Here is a 26,509-nt window from a genome sequence, read left to right as displayed (position 1 = left end):
CAGTGAAACTAACGATGACATTTTGTTCAAAGTACCAGCCAAATGATACTGCAAACTGCCCAGAAAGTTCACTTTGGGGGTGGGGATGCAAAGAGAGTTGCAGCCTATAGCACTTGTACAGACATGAGTGTATCTGAGAAACTCATTCTTTCCATGTATCCATCTAGTCCAACCCCCTGCTCAAAGCAGGACCAATCCTCAACTAAATCATCCCAGCCAGGGCTTTGTCAAGCCAGGCCTTAAAAACCTCTAAGGAAGAAGGAGATTCCACCACCTCCCTAGGGAACCCATTTCAGTGCTTCACCACCCTCCTAGGGAAATAGTTTTTCCCTAATATCCAACCTAGACCTCCCCCACTGTAACTTGAGACCATTGCTCCTTGTTCTGTCATCTGCTCAGAGGTGGGAAAGTGCTATCATCCCCATTTCACTGACGGGGACTGAGGACCAGAGTGACTTGCCCAAGACCCAGTTACAAGTCCAATGGCTGGAAGCGGAAGCTAGACAAATTCAGACTGGAAATAAGGTGTAAATTAACAGTCAAGGTAATTAACCACTGGAACAATTTACCTGGATCATGGTCAAGTCTTCATCACTGGCAGTTTTTAAAATCAAGACAGGTTTTTCCCTAGAAGTTCTGCTCCAGGACTTATTTTGGAACGTTCCATGGCTTGTGCTCTAGAGGTCAGACTAGATGATCACACTGGTCCCTTCTGGCCCTGCACTCGATGAATCTAGTCTCTTCCTCTCTAGCCTAAAAGGCAGTTTTCTTCAGAGTTCTAGATGCCTGAAAAGTAGCCTCGGTGGGAGCCTTCTCAGTCTCAGCTTCTGGGCTGTTACACACCCCCAGCAACAAGACTGCACTATTGTAAGTTCTGAAAGCGACAGTATCAGACTCTTGTACAGACCTTGAACAGTTGCACGTGAGGTATATTTCTTCCGAGATATTAGTTCCATTTATCTAGTCTCTCCCTCTTCCCCAGCTCATTCATGGAATACTGGCAGTTGCTTTGTGAAAGTAGCCCCATTTCTCCTCAAGATGCCAGCCGTTCAGAAGTGGGCTGTGATGGGGGGAGAGCCCTGTAGCGAGCATTACTCGGCTCTGCTTGGACAGGCAGCGGGAAAGGACTCTCTACAAGCAGTTTTACAAACACAAGTACATAATGTTTATTTTTAAATTTCCAATTTATTACAAGTACAGCCCTTAGCAGAACCCCCCTCCCCCATGACAATTTTTTTTTAAATAATGTACAGTTCCAAAGGTTTCACTGGGTAGGAGCTGCACAAAATGGTCAGTATTAACAAGACAAAACAACGCCTTCAAGGGGGGTGTCAAACACAAGTGACAGTGCTAGTTCTGTGGGACAGGCTGGCGGGGCTGGGGGAGGAGAGAAGGAGGCTAGAATTCTGCTACAGGCTCACAACAGTGACTGACAGTCCAGGAGTGAACCAAGTGCTTGGCTGAAAAAACAAAAAACAAAGTATATAAACACTGGGCTGCCATCTTCATTAACCTTTTTATTCTCAAATCACAGGAGCTGCACCAGGTTTTTTTAATTTAATGATCAGCACAGAATAGCCACACAGCTATTTTATTCCAATTTAAAGACATAATAAGATGTTCAAACCCTGATTTTGTTAGACCAAAATCTGTCATAAGGAGGGAGAGGCAAAAAAAAGTTTTGCTTAAACAAAAATCAATAACTCAAGTGGCACAAGCTGTTGGGGATGCATGACAGAGCCATGTCTCTCTCCCCAGCACAACCGATCTTTCCCACTAGTCAACCGCTGTGTAAGTCAGAGTCCACCCTTCTGCGTGTTACAGGCATGGCAGGTGGGTTGGGGGGAAGGGAGGCTGAGTTAGTGGAGGTATTACTATAAAACTAGAGAGCAAATCTAGAAAAGGGTCAGTGAGACCCCTCCCTTCCCTCCCCAAACAAATCCCCCAGCTGAACTCCAGCTACTGAGAGGAAAACAAGAGTTTTAGAAGGAAAAATATAAAGCAAACACATTTTCATATAAACTGTACTGTACATGTGCCAAAGCAAGACAAAGGTATCTTACAAGGTGTTCTTTATACAAGCTCACTGCTAGAAACAAGTGACAAACTAGAAAATTAATTTAAAAAGTTACACAGAACAAGTTTCTGCTGCTTCCCCTCCCAGGGTCTTCTATGGGATGTGTGGGAATGCCACGTCTCTGATATGCCTCTGGCACTTGGTTCATCCACTCCAAGGGCTACATGATTATGTGCTGTTAAAGATGAGCAGGAGAACCAACGATCATGTCCAACTGGAACGCTGCAGTCAGAAGAAAGGACAAGCTCCTCAGAGCATGGCCTCAGAAGACCGCTCCCCAGAAGAAAGAGAGGAGAGAAGCAAGAGCACCTCAAAGCCATTTGTATTATGATGCTGGTGAAAGCCATATCTCCATAAATGTAAGTGCTTTGCTCACTCGACGCGTCCCTTCATTGGGGGCTCAAAATTAACACCATATAAATATACACATACAAGAACTAACGGCCATTGGGCTGATCATACTCCGTCCTTCTGTGAAGCAACATGATCCCTCCCCATGCTAGATGAGGGCTGGTTTCACATCACAGGCAGCAGATGGCAGGAGGTCCCCCAGCGCTCCAGTGTTGGCTGCTCAGCTAAAGGGGAAGGAAGCAGCTCCATTCCGAGAAAGCAGATAGCGCTCCAAACTGGAGGAGACTTCACACTCCCCTGTCCAATGAGGCTTAGGCCAGTTCTTCCGCTGCCCTCCCACCTTCTTCTAGCAGGACAATCCCATAAGAGCTTTATGTATTTTGCTGGAAGCAGTAAGTCACCTCTGCTCACTTGATGGATGCCAAATACTTCAGGAAGATACAGAGAAATCAAACTAGATCTGGTCATGGGAAAGGCTGGATTAATAAAGAAGTGTCTGCTGCTTCCTAAATCCCTTCAGACAGCCAAGCCTGCCGCCCAGCAGCACCAGAAGGCCTGCTCCAACTCTGTCTCCCCACAGTCTCCCTGCCCCTCATTTCTTTCTCTTTCGCCCCCTGGAATGTTCAGTGGCCTCTGACTCACTGTCTCCCTCCTGCTCCTCTAGTCCCTGGTGCCTGGCAGAGGGCTTCTTGCGTTTTCTGCGTGAGTACGTATGGCCAGGCAAGTGTTTGTGCAGCATGTCAATCAAACACTGTTCTGTCTTCTCCAGGCAGGACAGTACATGGCTCCCATTCTGATTGTAGTGCTCAGCATTGGAGAACACCTGTTTGATGTCAGAGAGGAACTCTAGCACAGAGCGATAGCTGCCACATGAGCACTTGCTCTGCATAGTCTGGAAGTCCATCGGGTTGCTGATGACCTCAAAGTAATCTTCAGCTTCCTCTGTGGTCACTGGCTCCCTGCAAAGGAAGGAGTCAAAGACAGGAGAACAATTAGTGTCAGACACTGGTATTACCTAGATACTGGCAGGACACTCACACAAACCTGCCATATCCACTGACATGGACCTGCAGCTCCCAGCAACACCACAAACCTTGGTGCCTAGAGCACCTATACCCAGCATCCCCGGGAGGTAGCCAGCTTACAGACGGAGAAACTCAGGCAGTTAAAGTGCCTTGCCCTTCATAGAAGGGAACTGGTAGTAGAGCTGAATTTGAACTCTGGCGATGAGGACTATATCCACTAGAACATGCTTCCTCTGGAGGGAACACTTTGGGTGGCCCAATGCTTGGTACTCTGCAGAGAAGGGAATGGGAGCATGTCACTCCTTAACTTTAGAAGTCAATCTTGGTTCCCGCCATAGAAACTAGTCTCCAGAGACACTGGGCACAGGAGTTCCTAGTGTAACAGGTAGACCCCTTCTTTTTCTCTGTACTACTTCTAATTCTAACACACCCAGGCCTCCGGGCCAGCAGCAGCCTGCAGCCGTGGCTTCATGCAGCTCTAAGGTGGAGCCACACCCACTGCATGGGCAGAGTTCCAAGGAGAGTTCACACAGGGAAGGAAGTCCTAAGTGCCTCACCTGAAGGGCCAGCTGAAGCGGTACTTCATGAGCTTATTGAGGATTTCCTCACACTTCTGCAGCTCCAGGTTCTGGCGACGAGAAGTCTTCTTCGTTTGAAGCACCTAACCACACGAAGTGGAGCAAGCCATTAAAAGGAGGGGAACCAGCATATGATTTAACCGTAGCCAAAATAGTTCCTAAGGACTTGCCCACACTGAGGCTTGGTGAGCAGCAAGTCAGGGTGTGACTATACAGTGCACTAAGTCGCTGGCAGGACCCTGCTACCATGCACCAAAAGTTCCCTAATGCACACCAGCAGGGTCATGATGGTAACTTCGTGTGTGGCAGACTAGTGTGCTGAGCATTCACTCAACCCTAGCTTGCTCACTGCATGGACAAGCCCCGAGTGGAGGAAAATAGGAGCAGAGTTTTCCTTTTCAATCCTATCACAAGCAGGTGTATCAGTGGGTAGGGGAGAAGTGATACTGATGTAAACACTAAAGCTTAAGGTGTTCAAACCCAACCATCCTCTCTGCAATAATCGAGACACAAACTGCTCGGCTGCGGGAGCTTTGATGCTAGCAGCCAAGAAATGCCATGGCAGCTTGAGTTACAAAATGGGAACCCTGTCCAAAAGCTCTGACAGGAATAGTTTCCAGGCAGCCCTGTCCTTTTTTCAGGGGCAGGAGGCTTTTTCAAAGAGGTTCAAAGCAAGTGGCCAAAGAATAAATGACAACAAATGGGGTGTGCAAATCCCTCCCCTCCTTACCCCCTGGGTAGACAGCATATGACAGGCAAAGGAGAGGAAGAAAGCAGTTGTGGTGCCGTGTTAACAGGCCTGCGGCATACGCTACCATGCCATTTTAAATACCAAACAGCAGCTGATGGCTCCAAGCTTTGCTGTACTCGAGAAACAAGCAGTGCGCAAGGTCAGCCATTTGTCTAGGGCTTTGTAGCCGGTCAGCCACTACTGTACTGGAGTCCCCCTCGGCTCTGAGCTCTGTAGGGTCACTGCATACAGATACTGCAGTTCCCTCCATATCAATGTAACATGCTGGACCTAGGCTACGATTGACCACAAATCACATTTGTGCTGGTAAGAGGGGCAGGGAGTTAACAGGACCTGTCTCCTAAGCCTAGAGGGTTAGAGAGAAACATTATTTTAACCAAGACACCCAATATTTTACTGAGGTCCACAATTCCCAGCAGCCGACCCTAGTGTTTAGATGAGACCACTCCTCACTCAAAAGGTACCTCTAGCTGGCTATGGTGCACTTCCCCTGATCTGGAGAGCATGCGAGCAAGCAACAAGAAAAAGGTCAGCAGAAAAGGGGTCTCCTGTATAGGTTAGCACAAGGTGTCACGGAGTGTGGGGGAGTCTGGTCCTGCACCCCTCTTCCTGGGACTCACAGTGACTCTCAGCCAGCCAGTAAAACAGAAGGTTTATTGGACAACAGGAATGCAGGTTACAGCAGAGCTTGGAGGCACAACCAGGACCCCTCAATCGAGTCCTTCTGGGGGTTCAGGGTGCTTGGATCCCAGCATAGGATTCCCTGAATTCCAATCACCCAGCCCAAAACCAAAACTGAACTGCCCTTCCTCCAGCTGGCCGATTCCTTTGCCCAGATTCCTGGGCAAAGGTGCTGACACCCTTCCCCCCTACCTGGTTCAGGTTATAGGCTTAAAAATCCTGTCCCTCACCTCAAGTCCTCCCGGGCTCTCCCATCCCCCACACAGACAGACCCTACTGCATCACACAAGGCAACTACAGAACCACTAGCTGTTTTTACCCCACCCCACGCACCCTATTGCAGCAGGAGCCTGAGCCCCAAGCCCTGCACTCCAGTCCAAGAAGCAAAAGCTGTTGATGCTGGGCACTTTGGGAGGCGTGCCTATGACAGGCTATAACAGCAGCACTGTTAACACTGGTCACTAGATGTACAGCAGATCTGTGGGAAGCTCCTGCGACACTGCACCATGATGTTAGAATGCCAATATCCCCACGTAACCCTAACGGCTACATCCCGGGACAGTCAGCATAGAACACCCAGCTCCACCTTTCCCAGTACACCCATAGGATTGGCTCTATTCAAACACACAAGGTTTTATTCATTAAATGTCAAGTGAAACCTAAACCAGCTAAATTATGTCCTGAAGGTTGGGGAGTGACCGTCCGGACAACAACTGTCAGAAAATGGCCAAGCCCGGGGAGCGAGGGTCCAGCATTGCTGGCATTCTATCACCATCCCGGACCCCCCTCTTCCCCCACCTCTCTGCACAGACATATGGATACTATTTAAAACCCTTTAACAAGCTGCAGGCTGCCTGCTAATCAAGGGGGACAATGTGTGAAAGCGGCTGGGGAAGGATGCCTGGCATATCTGTGCTCCGTTTGCGCTGGGCCCTTAAGGATACATGGCCTTTGTTAGACAGACCTCAGCCCCGTGTGGATTTCACAATACAATTCAGGGCATTTCTTTGAGAAGGGGAGGGGAAGGAAGCGTAACACCTGTTGAGTTTATAACTCATGAAGTGAGCAGTCTCCTGGGGGCAATTTGGCTCTTACCAGCTCATCAATGTCTGCTCCGTTGACAGGTGTGGCCTGCTGCCGGGGTCCTCTGGTGGCATGCAGCGACTGTTTCTTCCCTTGGTGTCTGCCTTGCCTGGAAGGGTACATCATTGTGCTCTGCTTGCCCTTGGGTGCCTTTCTGGGTCTCACTGAAATGATCAGTACAGTTTTAAGAACAGGTTCACTTTTGGAGAGAAATCTGAGAACCTCAAACCAAGGACAGAGGATGGCAATGGAGAGGAGCCCTTCAGCCTCTTGGCTTCTGCTCCTAATGTTAAGAAGCTGACTCAAGTGTCATCACTTCTCCAAGTCACTGAGACTGTCTCTATCACAGACAACAGCAAATAATCTAATCTCTGCAGAGACAGTTTCATATAACAGCAACCATTCAAAGAAGAATGCGGTGCCCTGAGTAGTGGCCACATAAAGGTTTAAAATGGAGAGTTGCACCATCTCTGCCCAGTTGGACCAACGCACGTACAGTCATACTGCTGTCTCAGTTGGCTGGACAGGTGCTGCTTCTCACCAGTCTTTACTCACTTCTGCATACACTGAGTAAGCCAAGCAATCATATGCCTTCTCCAGGTGAAGCAAATGCCCCCTTTCCAGAAAGGACACTCGTGGTTGGCAAGGATGTTACGCCTACTCATGGGTGACCACACACACACTGCCAGCAGACCTCTAGCTGGGAGGGGATTTGGATTTCTGAGCTCTTTGTGAGCAAGGTTCAGCTGTGGCAGTGTTGAAGCAGAAATGTCCTAGTGCTAAAATCCTGATATTTCCAAGCTCTCGGGGGAGGGGTGGGGGGTGAGTTAAGCCTTGGAGATAACTTACACCTTCCTTCACTGTTCAGACCAGAAATACGTGGGAATCCCTTGGTTTCCTGTTGTCCCCTTGCTCCCTGCCAGAGTGTGGATGGCTGAATGGGTGCCTTTACAGGCATTTACAAGTGGCCCACACAATGGGATAAGCCAGTTGCTAAGTCTCCCTGAAAAGCTAACTGTGTTCACAGTGGGTGTCGAGTTACTCTGGCAGGGAGCTGCTCCACATGCTGGAATTGGTAAACAATGGAATTTTATTCCAAACATTGGGGCTGCTACATTATGTTCCAGATAAATGTTTTTGCCCATTTGTCAGCCTGCCTGTCACCATTTTAAATGGAGGGAATGCAAGCATGGTGACGAACTGTCTGTCTTAAATTTCTCCTGTGACCCCTGTGCATTGGGTGTATGTTGGTCTTTCTTCCTGAGCAAGCGCCTTACACCTGGTCATAAATGCATATGAAAGCCATGTCCAACATGCAGCAGTCCTTCATTTGTGGCCCCTAATCCAGCCCTGTCCAATAAATCATCTTGTCAGGCCCCCTGCAGCAGCAGCGTGTGTCAGGGCAGTGGGATGTCTGTATACTGTCGCTACTGCTTGTGTGTCAAGTTCGCAGCATGTGTTAAATGTCTGACAATCCAACATTCTATATTCTATCCTCAGGATAAACGCTACACAAGGATTAACTGGGACTTCTCCACTAAAACAAAAGTTTTCCACCATGACCTTTCCATGCTAATGCCCTGTAAAGCTGGGGGTTGAGTTTAATGCTTTATTTTTAGTGACAGTAACCCTCTTTTGCTATTGTCTGAAAACCCTGGCTTTGGTCCTGGAACTGGAATGCATCAAGGGAATGAACATACTCCAAAGTGTGGACATGGATACTCCAAAGAACAAAGAGCAACCTATATCAGAAGATCAAGGAACATCCCACAAATTAAACAAAATGGAAAAATGTGTAAGGCCTGAACCAGCCAGCTGGAGCTCAGTAGTACAAAACACTCCCCAGTCAGAGACCATTGGGAGAACGTATACAAATCCCCTGGGTCTCAGTAACTGAATTCCATCACCAGCTTTAGCTAAAGAATTTGGTCTGAAGCTACAACTTTCATCTCAATGACATTTCAGCTGAAAGCAAATGGTGTGCACGTGCATTTCAGGGATCTTTCCAGTTCACGTTTCCTGATCTACTCCAGTAGGGCAGCAGCAAAGTCCCAAAAACAAAAGGAAGGAGATGGAGCGTGGCAGAAAAGAAACTGTTGGATTTGGGGTGGAGAAGCATGTGTTTCACTCAGGCCTGGTCTACACTACGACTTTAGGTCGAAACTAGCAGCGTTACCTCAATTTAAGCTTGGACCAGTCCACACGATGAATTCCCCCCCCCCCCTTATTTCTTTTTTAATACTTAATAGGGCTCTTAAATCATTTCTTAACTCCCCTCCATGAAGGGATAGTGCTGAAATCACACTTGCCAGGTATCAAATTGGGTAGTGTGGATGCAATAGTGATGTAACGGCCTCCAGGACTATCCCAGAGGCCCATTGTGACGCGTCTGGACAGCAGTTCAACTAGAGCACTGGCCAGTAGATCCAGGAAAACCCCGCCGAACTTTGAATTTCCAATTCCTGTTGGCCGACGTGGCGAGCTGACTCACACAGGTGACATGCACGAGCTCATCACGCATGATGGCACATGCCCGGACCCGTACTTGTAGAAAAGCTAATACCACGTCTATGTCCTCATCACTCTCGTCACCGCACTGCCATCACCTCCTCGCCTGGTTTTGCTTTTGCAGCTTCTGGTTCTGTGCTGAAAAAAGGCGCGAAACAATTGTCTGCCGCTGCTCTGACAGAGGGAGGGGCGACTGACGACATGGCTTACAGGAAATTAAAATCAACAAAAGGGGTGGCTTTGCATCAAGGAGAAACACAAACAACTGTCACACAGAATGGCCCCCTCAAGGATTGAACTCAAAACCCTGGGTTTAGCAGGCCATTGATTTCACAAAACAAATTGATTCTATGAAAAAATTGACCCATAGAAGATTAGGGTTGGAAGGGACCTCAGAAGGTTTAGCAGGCCAATGCTCAAACCACTGAGCTATCACTCCCCCCATCTATCTTTTAGATCTTAGGGTGGCAGCAAACAGTACAGTATGACTGCTAGCCATCGTCATCTCCTGGGTGCTCGGCAGAAAATGGAAATGACCTGGCTGAGTCACTCCCATGTCTGCCCAGGAGCCCCTGACCGACCTCACCGAGGTCGGCTAAAAGAGCACCCAGGAGTACGACTATGATGGCTACCAATAGTAATGCACTGTCTGCTGCCAAAAGGCAATGAGCTGCTGCTGTGTAGCTATGCAGTCCCACGTCTGCCAGCACCCAGGAGATGTATGGTGATGGTGAGCTGATTGGGCTCCATGCTTGCTCTGGTAGGACATCTGCACAGGTAACCCAGAAAAATAGGCGTGAAACCATTGTCCGCGATTGCTTTCACAGAAGGAGGGAGGGAGAGGGGGGCCCGACGACATTTACCCAGAATCACCCACGACACTGTTTTTGCCCCATCAGGCATTGGGATCTCAACCCAGAATTCCAATGGGTAGTGGGGAGACTGTGGGATAGCTACCCACAGTGCAAGGCTCTGGAAGTCGATGCTAGCCTTGGTCTGTGGACGCAGTCCGCTGACTTAATGTACTTAAAGCATTTTGTGTGGGGACATGCACAATCCACTATAAAAACGATTTATAAAATGACTTTTATAAATTAGACCTAATTTCATAGTGTAGACATACCCTTAGTCTGGAATGTCATTCTGAACCCTGGTGGGTAAAGTAATCTTTTTTACTGGACCAACTTCTGCTGGTACGAGCAGCTTTTGAGCTTAGACAGAGCCCTTCTTCAGGTCCTTGAAAGCTTGTCTCTCTCACCAACAGAAGTTGGTCCAATAGAAGACATTACCTCACCCACCTTGTCTCTCTATTATCCTGGGACCCACAGCTACAACGACCCTTTATACATTTTGAACCCTGTGACTATTTCACTCTGCTGCCTGAGAAAGCTCAATCTCTGAGGACAGTTACTACAGCCCTGTTAGAAGCTTCCCTGTCAATGTTTGTTCAGTTTGGAGAGGGCTGACTCATACTACAGTCCTGGACAGTAGACACTGGCTGTTCTACAAGAAGGGATAAGTGAAGGTGAATTTTAATAGTGTACAAAGGGAATCTCACGGAGACAGGCTAGAATTGTACTCCCCACCCCAAATCCCAAACAAGATACTTTTTTAAATGCAAAACTAAAAGTTATGTTTTGGGGTGGTGGAGGAACAGAGACAGCATTTCACTTCCTAGGGACAGCAAATGCTGAAGAGTAAAAAGGCTATTAACAAAATAAGCAATCATGCTGCTTGCTAACCCCTTGCTGCTGCAGGCCCCTACTGACAGCTTAGCAGCAGTTTTTATGGCATCAGCTGTGTATCAAGAAGCGTGGATCAGCACACTGGAATGCGATCATGCGCCCACTCCTTTGAGTTGACGTAGTATTTAAAATGCTGAAGGACAGGCTCAGTCCTGAAGTAGCAAGAGGCACAAAGGCAGTTGATTTCCAGTTCTCCACAAATACATCGCATGTCTGCAGCCTTCTCTGAAAAGAGCTTCCTTACACATCCATGTGAGAGCCCAACCTCTTCTTCAGACAGGATACATAAAAAAGCCTCAGACAGGATACATGACAAAGATGGAACAGACTACAGCTGAGCCCGCATGATAACTTGTAACTAAAGACTTACATTTCAGTCCAGCAACCTCATAATCTTCTTCCTCTTCTTCATCCTCCTCAGCATCTTCCTCATCTGGGCCTTCCTCGCCCTCTTCAGCCTCCTCTTCAGCAGAATCTTCGGTATAGTTTCTAAAGGCAAAATAATTAGCTAGATGTCAGACGCTCTGAATAAACTAGCAGAGCCTGGCTAGCCTTGACCCTGGGAGTTTCACTGCATGTTTGTTCCTACACACAGACTTGCTGACCACCTCAATCTAAAACAAACATTTGCTTCAAATTGCTTCACACTATAGTAATCTGTTCTTTTTCAGCCAGGATATCATGTTATAGTTATGGCTGAGATGGCACTTTCAGTCTCTTGCTACTTTCCAGGCTATCACTTTGGGGTTGACAGATTTCAGCCCAAATGCTAAAGACTTTCAACAGCTCAATACATGTGCAGAGAGAAACAGCTCTGCTGTTGTTCCACACATCTCAGCGTCATGTTACCGATAACTACATTTAACACTGTTTGCAAGGTAGTTATTCCTCAATAAGGACAAGTGCTTTGGGGTTTGAGGAAGAATGTCAGGATACCACATTGACCGTATGCAGTCCTCTTGCCCGTGAAGTACAATGCTACTGATGCAGGGGAAGCATTTGAAACATGCAGTCACTACCAGCTTACACTGTCCAAGTGCAATGCAGCCAAGGTGGCCTTACCAGACTCTCCACGCATTTAGTCAGCCAGTCCTTCTTCAAGTCTTCTCCCTCCAAATCCATACTAAGTTTGTTCGAACATGAGAAGTAACATGAGACTGCAGGTAGTAGTGGAGCAGAGAAGAAATAAGGCAGCCAGCAGACAGACTGTCAGATCTCCTGGCCACCTTCCTTCTTCTCCCATTAAAGGGCTGCTTAAGAAGTTTTTGGGTGGGAGAAAGGGAGAGGAGGGTGTCTCCTTCCCTACTCCATCTCACTGCAGTGCCACTTTTCATGCCCCCCGTGGAGCGGAGCCAATTTAATGTACTAACAATCAGGAAGACGTCACAGTTACATTCCCACCTTTACTGAGCAAAGTACTGAGGGTGCACATGCACAGATATCATAAAATGCAAAGATCTGGTTCGCACAGTGAGTCTGACCCTTTGCATACATCTAACAATTATAACAAAAAACAGGAATAGAGAACAATATGCATGTGCAGAGAGAGGCAGAGGAGCTACAACTCTGAATTTTCTGCCTTGCATGAGTAAAATCTCCATCATTAATTAAATGGAAAACGACTAAGTTCATGCAACACTAAGAGCTGGAGGGTGTTCCAAGGCCAATATTTTCTCCCCTTCTATTCCAGCTGGAAAGAATAAAGTAGTAAGTAGATAAGACAGGTGTTACTCCACCTGATGGCTCAGATCCAGGAGCAAAGCAGCTTGCAGATGACTCTGACACATCAAAGCAACTGTGATCTCAGGCTAGAACAGCTGTGTTAAAGCCTTGCCATTTCAGAACAAGCCTGATAAACTCCTTTTAAACAGTGCCCAGAGAGTAATTAATATTGTTCAGCCCATATACCACCTGCACATGACAGTCTAATATACTTTGTATCACTGCTCTGGAGGGGAGGCCGGCTAGGTACCTATTCTTCAGGTGGTAGTTGGTACCTCATCCCTCTGGCATAAGTGAAAATGCAAACCCCAGACAGCCATGATTAAAAGAGGACAGAGAGTAGGTATCAAGCCTTTTGAGTTCAAAGGTGAGTGATAAAGTATCATTGGCTATCATGGTCTAAACAAACAGTTATGCTCAACATTGTTCTCTGCGGAGTAGCAGACTATGGGCTCCACAGCTCTCTCTTTTGGATGGACAGGAACAGCAGTCAGTTCAGGCCACTTCTGAGCGCTCACTTCAGCTGGAAGTCAGAAAGGACTGCAGTGCTAAGGAAGCCTGTTCCCATGAGCAAGCAGCCAGACTTGCTGCTCAAATGAGCTGAAGCACCAAGTGAGTTTCAGCACTAATAGCAGCTCTTTATTACTGCAGAGACTCTTCCACTGCTACAATGAAGTTATTTATTTAATCCCCTCAAAATGTCATGCATCACTACAACACAGGTGCTCTAATGTAAGAGCAGCCTGAAAAGACTGCTCTGCTATTGTTCAAGTGCCATCAGGTAATCTAAGTATTTCCCTCCTCTAAAAGTAGTTACTGATTAAGGACTAACGCTTTGGTCTTTGTGAAAGCCTCCTTAATTCTCAGAGCCTGATTAGAATTCCCGCCCAGTGAAAGCATTAGGAGAAAGGAGGGTCTCACCTCCCCCGGGAGCTGCGCCTGGCGGTAGAGGGCTGGCAAGCTGGGCACTGCCACTCGCCATCTGGTATCTCGTAGAGTGCTGGTCTCAGACAAAACAGGTGGAAGGCTTTGTTACACTCATCACACAGGATCAGCTTGTCATCCTCACCTAGGAGAAGAGAGAACTTGCATGAAGTGTAGTAGCATAGCTCTGCTCCCCCTGAGCAGAAGCAGCTACCATTACAATGGAGAAAGGGACAGAGGTGGAGGACCACAAAAACTCCTCAAACAGTACTGCAGCCTTTTAAAGCCTATGCGAGTTTCCCAACCCTCTTGGGTCTGGCTTCGAGCAGCCCAGCACAATTGCCCCAGTAGGAACGCTACCTCTGTGCTCATTAACTTGAGCGAAAACCTATTTTGAGCCAGCTGCTTAGAGAACTTCACAACATGACTCTCCTCCCTACACCTAAAATTCTAGTTGTGTCAAATCAAGCCAGTTGGACCTAGGTGGGTGCCTTTGACTCAACTAGAGCACCCTCTGCTGGCAATGGACTAAAGAGTTTTTGCAATGCTTCAGAAGATCGCCCACAGAAGGAATGCACTGTAGCTGTTCAAGAGGACATCTTGCTCAGTCCTCCTAGCTTCCTCTTGCTACTGATGCTTAGTTCACAAAGGCAAGCCTAAAAGTGCAAAGGTGATTAGTATGAGCCCCTGGCAAACTAGGAGAGAGTCTGTGTGGAAACAGAATCTCTGTTGCCCCGACCTCCCATGAGCATTTCAAGAGAGCTCAGCACCTTCCAGCGCACAAATGCAAAACAAGACAAAAGTTACAGTGAGGTGCTATGTGCTACCAGGCTCTTCTCTAAGGATAGAGAAATGGCTCCTGCCTGTGCACACCTCCCAGTCAGAGAACATCATGGCAGGGCAACTACTGGTGACTCTCTCTACACTCCCTCCCCCATAACCCCCAATTTACGTAGCTCCCCTTTGCAGACCTTCACCTTCATACCATATCTTGCATAGTGCGGGATTCCTCAGTCCCAGGTCAGTTTCCTCCTCCACTTCCCAAAGTAGTAGCAGTTCAGGACATGAGGCCTCATCTCTCTGCCTACCCTCACATGAAGAGCAATAGCCAAGAGTTGCTCTCTCCCAGCCCCATCAACCACTCCCTAGAGCAGAGCATAGGTTGATGGCAGATAGCCTCACTCAGCCTAATCCCACCTTGTTCTCCCTCCTTCAGTTGTGGGGTGTTGTATTAGCTCCTTTTGTAGCAGAGCAACCAAGAGATGGGCTCAACTCACAAGGGTCCTAGAAAATTCAAGCCTGAGAGAGTGTGTGATATGAATACGGAAAAGACAAGAATTGCTTTCAGGCAGTCTGCTTTGACTAAGCGGAAGAGCACTAACAGAGGGCATATATAAATAGCTCTTCGCATGCGGCAGCTTCACCTATCATCACAGAGCCAAGTTACAGTGCAGGGGGCTTAGAAATACGACAGTTTCATTTAATCACAAACACTTGGGAGAGTTATCTCTGTCAGAAATGCTGAACTCAGAGTAAGCCCTGGGTTTGTGTAGGATGGCATGCACTCTGGATAGGAAATAAGGCATGACTGTTCCCAGAAGGGTTTGTTATTATGAAGAGGCACTTTCATACGACAGGGATTTGTATCCAGGTGATCCAATATTTAGGACACAGTACTTTCATAAACACATAAGGACACAGGGGACAGCCCTCTGATGATGTGTAAGGCTAAGAAGGACCTGGTGTACTGCACAGAGAACCAGTAGTATCTTGGATGCAGGAGAGGCTATGGATATCACAGTTCTGCAGTGTTCTGTACGTTTAATATTAAAGACATTAAATTGACTTTTGGTCTTAGGGCTCCTGTGACATTTGTGTTTCTGCTTCCGAATGAGTGAATCCTGATGTTCAGAACAAAAGCACAGCCAAGAGCAGGATGTGGTGACTCACTATAGGAGCGTGTTCCCCACTGTTAAGCAAGCTTGAGGCTCGAATCCGTACCTTTCTTGCGACACACTTTGCATCTGGCATTCTCTGCAGACATATCCCATTTGATACAGGCATCCAGCATCCCAAGCAGCACATGCATGCGGGAGAAGGTCTGGGCCTCCCGGATTGCTGTCTTCCACTTCTCCACCGCTGAAGCAACCTGCAGACAGAACTAAGTTTATACCAAAGCACAGGAACACAGCTCACTATAACTTGAAGACTTTTTACATCTCTTAGTTGGGGCTCTTGTCAGCCATAATTCAGCTATTGTATTTTCTACCGTCTACATAGCTTCACAGTCCTATTTGAGGCTTACCCTCTAATCAGCCTCACTGGGCCAGACATCTTGTTCATAACACTACAGTCCTTTTGCATTTCATGACCAGCCTGAAACAGCCTACACAAACTGCACTACATTCTTTACTTGGAAAGAATAACCCAAATACTTGTCAGTCAGAGAAAATAAACGGTGGGATTTTAGCCCTATTAAAAGTAGGATGAAAGTTAAAAGGCAGCTGGCAGGCATCCTTCAGGTCATGACTGCTGAGAACAGTCTGTGCTGCCCTCCAGTGGACACTTGAAGAGCATTCATGTCTGTCAGCAAGATCCATTAAACAGTTTGCCCTCAAAGCTGTTCAGATGACAGGTGGGTGATAGTGACATCAGCCACAGTCAGCTTTGACAGGCAAAGCATTCCGGGTCCCAAATACAAGAACAGTTATTTTCACTGAGCTGTGATAACTTCAGCACATTTGAGGTCCTCTCATTAGCCACAAATTAGACCACAGTATTAAAACCTGGGATTTGCACCAACATGACTGCTGGAGTCTGCACACAGTAAGCCACCCGTGAAATCTACATTTCAGCACCAGAGGTTTAAAAACAAAAGGTGCAGTAAGTCAGAAATACACTAGAACAGAGAAGCAATCCACAGCCTCTGCATGTTCAACTAAAAGGCTAATCCTCTGCTTTACAACGAGTCCTAATCCTGACAGGGACATAATAGGACTCAAGTAAATATTCTTCTACCCTAGGAAAATGAAAAAAAACAAACAGTCAAGTGTCAGATGTGAGAAAACTGAACTCTGCATCTGAAGCAATTTGGGAGCCAAACAAAACCCAGGATTTTTGCAGAGTTGCACATTCCCCTCCCACTGACTTCAAGGAAGTGCAGTATATACTGGATGCTTGGAAAAAAACCCACCACACAAACTGTAAAACCCTAATATCCTCACTGTTGCTTGCTGGCGTGGTACCTAGAGCAGGAGCTACTGCCAGGATCAGTGGAAAACTGCACAGAAAGTTGTGGAAATTTCAGGGCATCTCACCATTTTTTGCAGAACATTGCTGAGGTGCTTCACATATTATGTAACTGATTTTTTAAGTAACTGTTCCATGGCTTTTGCAGTTAACATACTGGATCACTGGGCCAAGATAAATTTGCAAAAGCTGTTGGCAGATTCTGCTCAGATTTTTCTACCCAAGTCTGTGGAATTCACCAGATCTTTAACACTGTTTCCCAAGCTCTAGGAAGCTGGGGCATTTCAGTATTACCAGTCTCCAAGGTACTCTGCTTATTGTTACACCTTAAACCTGTCAGGCACAGCATGAGTCAGTGAAGTTACTTGCATCCTCCCGGCTAGAGGAGACAGAACTCTACCACTGCAACAAATGAACAAACAGAGGAAAATATCAAGAACAAAAAGTGTGACAGGAAAAGCCTGTTGGGAGAAGGACAAAGAACAGGCTAGAAAGCCTACTGTCTGGCAACCTGAAGATGAAAAAATTCCCATCTGAATAAATGAGATTTCATTGTTTGTTGCTGACCTTCACTTAAAAAACCTAGCTGCACTGAGGGTATGTCAACACCGCGACTGCAAACCTGTGACTGGCCCACAGGGCTGTTTAATTGTGGTGTAGACATTTGGGCTCAGGTTGGAGCCAGAGCTCTAGCATCCTGCAAGGTGGGAGGATCCCAAAGCTCAAGCAGCCTGAGCCCAAATGCCTACACTGCAATTAAACAGTCTCGCAGCCCAAGCCCCGCAAGCCCAAGTCTGCTGGCATGGGCCAGCCACGGGTGTCTAACTGCAGCGTACACATACCCTTAGTGACTAATGCATCCAAACCTACGGCTAAAAAGCAAGAACTGGCCTGCTGCCTGCTCCCATGCAAACACCATTGACCAGCAGAAGGGCTAGTGATCTGCATCCTTCTCATTCTGGTCAGACAGGTGTGACCCATACTGTACTGTAGATAGAAGGCACATGGCTAATTTTGCGTGCTCTCTCTAATGTACAGTCTGGGGTACATCTGCTAGTCAGGGCCATTTGCATGGAAACCAAGGCTGGTTTTCACATACTACCTTAGGGGAGTCAGTGTACTCAGTATTTAAGTTCAGGTCCATGCAGGAGCTTGTCCGAGAGGGAAGGCGAGCTACAACTGTAACTTTCATTTACATTTAAAAGCTGCAGCAGTCACATTTTCTTGTCAGATAATTACATTTGAGATCCAAACTGTTCTTACAAGGTCACCTTAAAAATGCTTTTCCTAGTTTGGCAAAAAGCAAATTCCAGATAAATTGGGGTGAAAAGACAATGTACTTTAATGTTAAACATACCAGGTAATGCCAGGTATGCCCAGGAAACTCCCACCAGCATAGCCAGACGTAACTGGTACTTTACTGGCTGTTCTATCAATCTACTGCCAAGACACAGGCATGACAGTAAGAGTTAAGAAAGCATTATTTGTAAGAGATCTAGGACTCCAGGGAGTGATTTAGACTGGCATGCTCTGGGAGTGCTGAAATCTACACTGTCATCTTTAAACTCAACTGGATAATATGAACAAGAGTCACCCTAGACAAATTAGGTGGTGCTAGAAGAGTTCAAGAGCCCCACCTGACCTCTGCTGGGCATGCATTCCCAAACTGTGTTTAGAATACCACCACCCCAGTGTTTGTATTTACAGAGTGGGAGTTTGAACGTTCTAAACAGCTTCAACAACACTGAAGGAAATTCAGCTACATTAGGAAAATAAGCCTGTTTTGACAATGGGTGTCAAATTTCTCTGGTCCCAGCTCTGGTGTGGACCGAGTCAATCAAGTTCAACACCGATTGGAGCACAGCATGCTAGACACCTAGCTTTGCTATGACGAGTGCTGAACTCCATAACCCTGTTCATGGTAATAGGGGTACTGTTTGACACTGCTAGAAAGAGTGGTGAGAGCAATCCAATGTCTGCTACAGTGGCTGACTTGACACCCATTGTCAAAAATGGCTGAGTTTGGGGTAGATACATAGACAAACAGCCACAGTTTTGAAACATGGTTCAGCTCTAGTACTAGTATGGAAGAAACGAAAGGTTTATCTTCATTTTTTGTACTGCTATAACTATATCCATTCACAAACGAATGTTCTTAAATTGGTACTACCCCTAGCATGGACGCAGGTCTATAGGACTGGAAGAACAGCTTATTCTTTGTAAATCTTCCTGTAAATATGGGAAGATTGGAATGGAAAGGATCTGGATCATCAGAGATCTATTTACTCTAGAGTTTGTTTTCTAGGCTAACTAGATCTTCCCTTTGTGTGAGTCACTCTGTTGTGGAAAGGACAGGAAGATTCATCAAGAACTAATTAATTGGACTTTTCTATAGGAAACAACAAAAACTGAGTATTGCAGAAAAACTGAGGGATGCATCAATTCCCACTGGTTCTGGTCAGCCTGGCTCCACGCCAACTCTGCAATCTCTCTGAAAGTCACAGTGTAACAGACAAAGGCTCTCATCTCCCTTCTAACAGCGGCTCAGCAATGTTGATAAGAGCGCAAAACATGAAGAAATGAATACTTCATAGGAAGGTATCAAGAGGCTCCTGCTCTTTCATAGTGCTGGAAGCCTCTGTAACTTCAGTGGGAGCAGACTTGGCCAACTTGGAGTGCTTCTGAAAGAAGTCAGTCATAGGAAACATATCCCCACATAATGCAGTGTACTGAAACTACATAGTGCTCCTCTGTTCCACATCTTCACCAGGGTGGACCTTTTTAGACACCAGACAAGCTCCTTTGATTAGTTGATTGTAGTGCTTCCACCACACAGCCACAGCCGGGGGGGGGGGGGGGGGGGGAGGAAGAGAGAGAGCGAGTGTCCTGGCGCTGCAGCTTCTCTCCGGGTCGTCTTGGCCTCCTGCATCTTAAGAACACGTCTTCGCTTCTGCTAATGTAGCTTCTCTGTTGCAGGCAGATGCAGCTCATCTCCCCAGCTGGCCAGTCAAACTGCATGGAACCCTCAATTCAGCAAACTCTGGATCTCCCAATCTATCAGATACCTCTGCCCTTGTCCCCTTGCATAGCACCTGTCCTACTGCACCCCCATTCCCTGGGAAAATTCAGCATCCCACAGGTCCCTCTCTCTCTATAGGTGAAGAGATTAAGAACACTTGGCACCTGCTCTACTAGCCCTTTCCAAATGGATGTAACATTTTAATTAAGTTTTCTAAAAACACTCCGAGAAGTTCTCTTATTTGAAGATTCACCCACAGAGCAGGGAACCTAGGACCCCTACCAGCAGTGTAGTAGGGGCATGGGAACCAGAAAGTTAAATGCACTAACCAGTTTAATGCTTTTTAGGGAGCGAATAAACTAAAGATTCTGAAACATGATTTTAATTGTGACAGCACCCACTTTAGACTGTATGAGGCAAGTCACCCACCCCACAATACTGGACTTGATTGCACATAGAACCTGAAACAGGAAAGGATGAGAGGGGGCACTGTGCTTCTAATAGATGGAGTAAGCCCAAAGAAGAGCTATTTAAAAGAAGAAATGGGTCCTACACCAACCAGTAATACCTTGGCTTCTTCTGCCATTTTCTTCTCTTCATCTACCTCCTCCACCTTGGCAACAGAGTCCTCTCCTTGATGTTTCCTTCTCTTCTGCTTAGGGGCCATGAAACCTTGTAGGAACTTCTTAATGACACTGGCCTGGAGGGCAATCACACATTCCCCAAAATCCTTTAGGCTCTCCAGCGAGCATACCTGTTGGGACCACCACAAACTCATGTAATATTAGGACAACCTACCCTAACCACCATCCCAAGTAGGCTAGTCCTGCAAGTGTTGACCAGCGATACAGCATATTTCTGTTGCCACCAGACAACAGGTTGTAGATTCCCAACTCAAGGCGGTGGTCTTCCTGGATAACCCTGACAACACAAGCAGTCTACAAAAATAGAACCCATATTTTTAAATGCCTCTCACCATGGTAATTAAGCACCAGAATAGATTTCAAGTAGCTCATCCATTTAGGTACTTCAGCAGCCTAGGTCCCCTGACCAAAAGTACTCCTTCGCATTCAGAGGACAAAAGGGGCAAGGAATATTTTTAAAAGTTGGCTATGGACTTTCAGAGGAGCTCTCAGCAGCTGATTTCGCTTCTCTATCAGTACTGACAGATGTGGTGAAATGTCGCTACAGGAAGGCCAAAAGAATTGAAAACTGCCAATTCAGGGTCATTCTGAGGGCTTGGAGCAGTTTTCAATTGTTTTGGCCATCCTGCAGTAACATTTCACCACAAACCTGCTGGTATGGATAGAAAAGTTAAAACCACTGCTGAGAACTCCCCTTTAAAAAGCTATCCAAAGTTGTGAGAAATCAGTTGATCTAACAGTTTTACCGGATCTCTAGCCTCAAATTTAAGGTGGCACTTATGCGGAGAAACGTGAGCTACCAGTTCTTATCTAGAGGTTGGTGATGCATTTAGAGATGCCACTATGGAAATGCAATACACAAAAGGGAAAGTCACAACTGAATTTCTAGAGCTATTTGCTCAAGGGAATACTTAAGAGCAGGAACTCATAATGGTTACAAGCCCTGGTGTGCTAGAACTTTGTCCTAGTTTTTCACCTTCAGAGCTACTACAGGGGCATAAGTTTAATTCCTGTGTTCCCTCACCCTGGCTTCAAACTCGGACGTCTCATCAACATATCCCAGCCCTCCTTTCTGTAGCCGAGTTGCCACCTCAATAAGATCGCTACGGAGGAAGCTGAGCAGCTCCTGATTGCCATCACAGTACTTCAGGCCCAGGTTTTGTTTCCGAGCTAAGTGGATGGAATGCGTGAGGTCCTGATACCTGGAAAAAAACAAGAGACCACCTTTTGAACAGATGCAGGCTACTACACAGCACATAGTCAGTAATGGCTGGAGTATGCTGGAGGGAACAGCAGAAGCCCAAGTTTAATCTGCACACACTATCAGCTACAACTTTACAGAACTATCAATTTTCAACAGTATGCTGTAGCCCTGCCGCTGAGGAACAGTGCCCTTTCCCCAGCTGTGACTGCAGTAGTTTTAAGAGCTGACAAGGTGTCTTGGTAGCTCAGACTTTTGCTGATGGAGAACTCACAATATGTTCCTGAAAGAAAAGCAGCCCCTCTTCCCATCCCCTTCCTTTATACGCATATGATCATAGCTTTGCTTTGTGCACCCACGCTGGTACCAGGATGGTTTACCCTGAATAGAATGCACCTTGCAATGGGCAAGGTGTATGCAAAGTAGAGAATAGTGGCCTCACCTTTTCTGCAGCCGCTCCTTTAGCTGGCTCTCTCTTATTCCCTGGGGGTGTAGGCAATCCAGCAGCTCATCCAGTTCCTTCTGACTATCACAGAGAAACCTGAAAGACATAACAAGCATTGACACCAGCTCTGCTGCCTTAACAGGGAGCGTAAAAGCCTCCTCTGAGATGGTCAGTCCCGCTCCCTGCCTTACACGTATTTGTGAGCTATGGCCCAATCCCCACCAGGCAAAGTGACAAATCATTCAAGTTGTATTATGGTGGCACAGAGGCCTAAAGTTGCCCCTATTTGCTATGTCTTAAATGCAGCTAAGACTAGGGTGGAGAAAAAACAGAAGATGTATGTGTGTGGGGGGGGGGTATTGTTTTATTTAATTAAAAATAAATGCATTTAAGGCAGCAATTGCTGTTCATCTGTATCTACCCTGCCTCCCCCATCCGGCGATTTGAATGTAGAACTAATAAACCTTAGGGAACTCCCTCTCTTAACCCTCACCCAAGTGCTGTCCCCCTCATCTTGCTCTCCAAGCAATGAAAATGTGGTTACTTCCTCGGCAAGGTGTTAGCGAGATTCGGCACTAATGTCAGTCCCCTAAACACAGGCAGTGCTGAGATCTCACCCTAAGTCTCTTACTAGAGGGGTGTCTGATTTTTTTTCCCCACTTAAACTAAACAAATCAACCTCCTGGTCTTCTTCCCCAAACCCTACTCTAACCTGGGAGAATCCAAGCTGCATACTTGGGATGTTCCTAAACCCTCCTTTATTTCTTAAACAGGACAGAGCCATCTGGGAAATAATGTTGGTTGTGACCTTGGGGAAGACTGTAACAGGTCAGGTCATCTGTCCCCAGAGACTATGCAAGTGGATTACTCAGTGCATCACAGCTTGTTACCAACTGGCATGTATGCCCCTTTCCTCAGGCATCAGGGCCCAGGCAACCGCCACAGCAGGCCTGAGAAATATTCATATATCAGACCTCTGCAGGCCAGCCACTTGGAGCTCAGCCCATGCCTTTACCATAGCATGGTTGGTCCTTAGGCGCTTCTGTAATACTCATGATTTAATAATACCAAATATTACACATTGGATGTGGAGTCTAGATCTGATGCCAAATTCCAGAGAGCTGTTTGGCAATTCTTAGCTAGCTAGGTGTAGTGTAGCTTAGTTTACATGCTCCCATGCCTTGACACGAGGCAACCTAGTATTTCCACTGCTGTTTGTCTAGTGACATTTTTTGCTCCATTCTAGTCAATTTCCAAGACTGCGACATCTTTCTCAATAATTCTTATGTAATTCGTTGTCCTCTTTTCCACATTCCATGAGGTGGTATCCAGTCAGGAGCTTCTCCAGGAATGCAGTTTTTAGGCACTCGTACAACATATCCAAACCACAGCATTTTCTTGACTCATTGTCACACCATTGTAGATGTACTTAGGACTTCTTAGACCCTTCCTGTTCAATATGGCTAGTCACCGTAAGTGGTATCTGCACAGAAAGACTCAGATGAAGGGATGCTTACTTTACCTTACAGTAACTAATTCTTTCATGTTTTGTTTGAATAGAACTCATTACTCATCCTCTGCCCCTGCTCCTTCAGAGTACATCTCTGCTAGGAGTCTGAAGTAGCGAGAGAACTGAGAGGCAGTTGGGGCTACTCAGTCCTATATACCCTTGGGTTTTGGTGGGGGGGAAGCATGAGGACATGCAGGGCACAGGCACGGGCTGAGCAGACAGTGTTAGTCAAAAGATTCGCATCTCATGCACACCATAAGCGGAATCCACACGGACAAAACATCTTAAACCGTAAGATACAAAGCCATTCCTCTCTTCAGTTCTTATTCTGTCACAGTAAGTCACATTTGTTTTATTGGACTAACTTGCACTGTAGCTGTACTAATAGAATGATTCAAACCACTAAAACCAGCAGGCTCGAATTTTCAAAAACTAGTTTTATTCCGCCCGCCCCCGCCGATTTTATATTCAATAAGTTTTGTTATTCTTTTAAAAAGACAAACAAATAAAAAACACCCTCCCCCCTCAGCAAATACTGTCTTATCCCAAGAGGATCTGTAACAGTCTCTTTCTAGTGGTCCACCTGTATCTCTTACATTTACACACAACATAAGGGGAAAACAAAAAAGTGTGGACTATTCAGTTTGGCTGACTAGAACTGTTATGGAGCAGGATTAGTCATTCCATAGTTGAAGATGCATAACTGTATTTCCAATGTAAACTCAATGTTGGCACTCCCTCTCTACTACACAAATAAAGGAGTATCTGCCTTAATGTCAGTAAATTAAGTCTGGAGCTTGCTGGAGGGGAGGTAGAACTTTGCTACCAAATTTGAAGTGAACTGAACAAGGGGTTCCACAGGACTCTAAAAAATACTGAGTAACAAAAAACATTTGGCTACTGAGAACAGTTTACGTGTAGTTGAAATCCAACACCTGGCACTAAAGATCAGTCAATTAAACTATTTTTAAATTGTAATTTCACAATGCTCCAATAGCCCCTTGCACATAACCGCTGCATGGGTGCTGGACTGTCAGATTCATACTATTGCAGATCTGCCAGCCCTGGTATGAGATCCTCTGTTCAGGGAGCCCTTATGGAGCACAGTTCCATTATGCACATGAGATATGGGAGCTTTCATAGAATCATGGAGGATTAGGGCTGGAACAGCCCTCACGGGTCACCCAGTTCAACCCCCTGCTCAAAGCAGGACCAATCCCCAACTAAATCATCCCAGCCAGGGCTGTGTCAAGTTGGGCCTTAAAAACCTCTAAGGATGGAGATTCCACCACCTCCCTAGGGAACCCATTCCAGTGCTTCACCACCCTCCTAGTGAAATAGTTTTTCCTAACAGCCAACCTAGACCTCTCCCACTGCAACTTGAGACCATTGCTCCTTGTTCTGTCATCTGCCACCACTGAGACAAAGCCCAAGTTTGCCATTCCTTCAGGTAGCTAAGGCGCTATCAAATCACCCCCGATCCCTTCTGCAGGCAAATAACCCCAGTTCCCTCGTCTTCCCCACAAGTCATGTGCCCCTAGACCCCGAACATTTTCTTGCCTCGGGACTCTCTCCAATGTCCCACATGCCGTCTGTGTGGGGGGGGGGGGGGGGGAGGGCAAAATGGGACACATTACTCCAGATGTTGCCTCACCAGTGTCGAATAGATGGGAATAATCACTTCCCTCAATCTGCCGGCAATGATCTTACTAACGCAGCCCAATATACCATTAGCCTTCTTGGCAACAAGGACACACTGCTGACTCAAATCCAGCTCTCTTCCAATGTAATCCTCAGGTCCTTTGCTGCAGAACTGCTGCTCAGCCAGTCGGTTCCCAGCCTGGAGCGGTGCAAGGAATTCTTCTTTTCCAAGTGCAGGATTCTGCACTTGTCCTTGTTGAACCTCAGATTTCTTTTGGCCCAATCCTCTAATTTGTCTAGGTCACTCTGGACCCTATCCCTACCCTCCAGCGTATCTACCTCTCCTCCAAGTTTAGTGACATCTGAACTTGATGGAATGGATTGCACCCTCAACGTCCAGATCATTAATGAAGATATTGAACAAAATCGGCCCCAGGACAGACCCATGTAGCACTCCACTTGATACCGGCTGCCAATTAGACAAAAGCTGTTGATCACCACCCGTTGAGCCTGACAATCTAGCCAGCTTTCTAGCCGCATTTAGTTCATTCATCCAGTCCATACTATTTTAACTTGCTGGCAAGAATACTGTGGGAGGCTGTATCAACAGCTTTGCTAAAGTCAAGATTTATCATGTTCATTGCTTTCCCCAATATCCACAGAGCCATAGAAGGCAATCAGGATGCTCAGGTATGACTTGCCCTTGATGAATCCATGTTGACTGTTCCCGATCACCATCCTCTCCTCCAAGTGCTTCAAAATGGATTCCTTGAAGACCTGCTCCATGATTTTTTGAGGGACTGAGGTGGGGCTGTAGTTCCCTGGATTCTCCTCCTTCCCTTTTTAAAAGATGGGCACCATATTTGCTTTTTGCCAATCATCCAGGACCTCCACTGATTGCAACGAGTTTTCAAAGCTCCACAGGAGCTTCCGGAATTACCACTGGCTGCCCACGGATGGCAATCTCTGCACTTGTAGAGGGAGTAAACCTTGCAGTAATGAGTTTGTGAGCACCAGTGGCTATGCCATAAACTAGGCTGTAATAAAATAAGTTGTGGACTATTCAGGACAAAAGATGAAATTGCTGTGCTATGCAATGCATAACATACCAATCTTTTTCAGCACATCAGACTGATTTTTCAGTTTAATTTTTCAGTTTACTTATGTCTTTCCCGTTCCCCACACACACAGTCCCTACTCCATCACACCTCTCCCCCCTTCGGAACTGAACTGAGCGGGGTCACTCTGCCCAGTGACCTCGGGAAGTTCAGGGCCCCCTCTCCGGGACAACGCGTCCGCTATCAGGTTGGCACTTCCCTTCACATGGACCACGTCCATGTCATAGTCCTGCAGGA

At 46.6% G+C, this 26,509-nt stretch overlaps 1 protein-coding gene across 2 annotated transcripts in view; it reads right to left on the bottom strand.

The window, feature by feature from the left end:
• Window positions 1-1,141: 1,141 nt before the first annotated feature.
• The window catches only part of BAZ1B (bromodomain adjacent to zinc finger domain 1B), an 88,425-nt gene continuing 63,057 nt past the window's right edge, over window positions 1,142-26,509 (bottom strand). The window contains exons 11-19 of one of the 2 annotated variants that reach the window (XM_075074012.1): window positions 22,001-22,099; window positions 21,382-21,559; window positions 20,282-20,467; window positions 15,447-15,594; window positions 13,443-13,590; window positions 11,170-11,288; window positions 6,559-6,710; window positions 4,011-4,114; window positions 1,142-3,387 (exon numbers count right to left, since the gene is read on the bottom strand). In XM_075074012.1, coding sequence (XP_074930113.1) covers window positions 3,021-3,387; window positions 4,011-4,114; window positions 6,559-6,710; window positions 11,170-11,288; window positions 13,443-13,590; window positions 15,447-15,594; window positions 20,282-20,467; window positions 21,382-21,559; window positions 22,001-22,099 — 1,501 coding nt within the window. In that variant the 3' untranslated portion in view covers window positions 1,142-3,020. Of the gene's footprint in view, window positions 3,388-4,010; window positions 4,115-6,558; window positions 6,711-9,118; window positions 9,193-11,169; window positions 11,289-13,442; window positions 13,591-15,446; window positions 15,595-20,281; window positions 20,468-21,381; window positions 21,560-22,000; window positions 22,100-26,509 lie in introns of those variants that run through there. The other variant, XM_075074013.1, reaches the window with a different exon arrangement.

This window comes from Chelonoidis abingdonii, chromosome 20 (genome assembly GCF_003597395.2).
Source record: "Chelonoidis abingdonii isolate Lonesome George chromosome 20, CheloAbing_2.0, whole genome shotgun sequence".
NCBI classification, from domain to species: Eukaryota; Metazoa; Chordata; order Testudines; family Testudinidae; genus Chelonoidis; species Chelonoidis abingdonii.
This window is presented reverse-complemented; position numbering and strand designations above follow the sequence as displayed.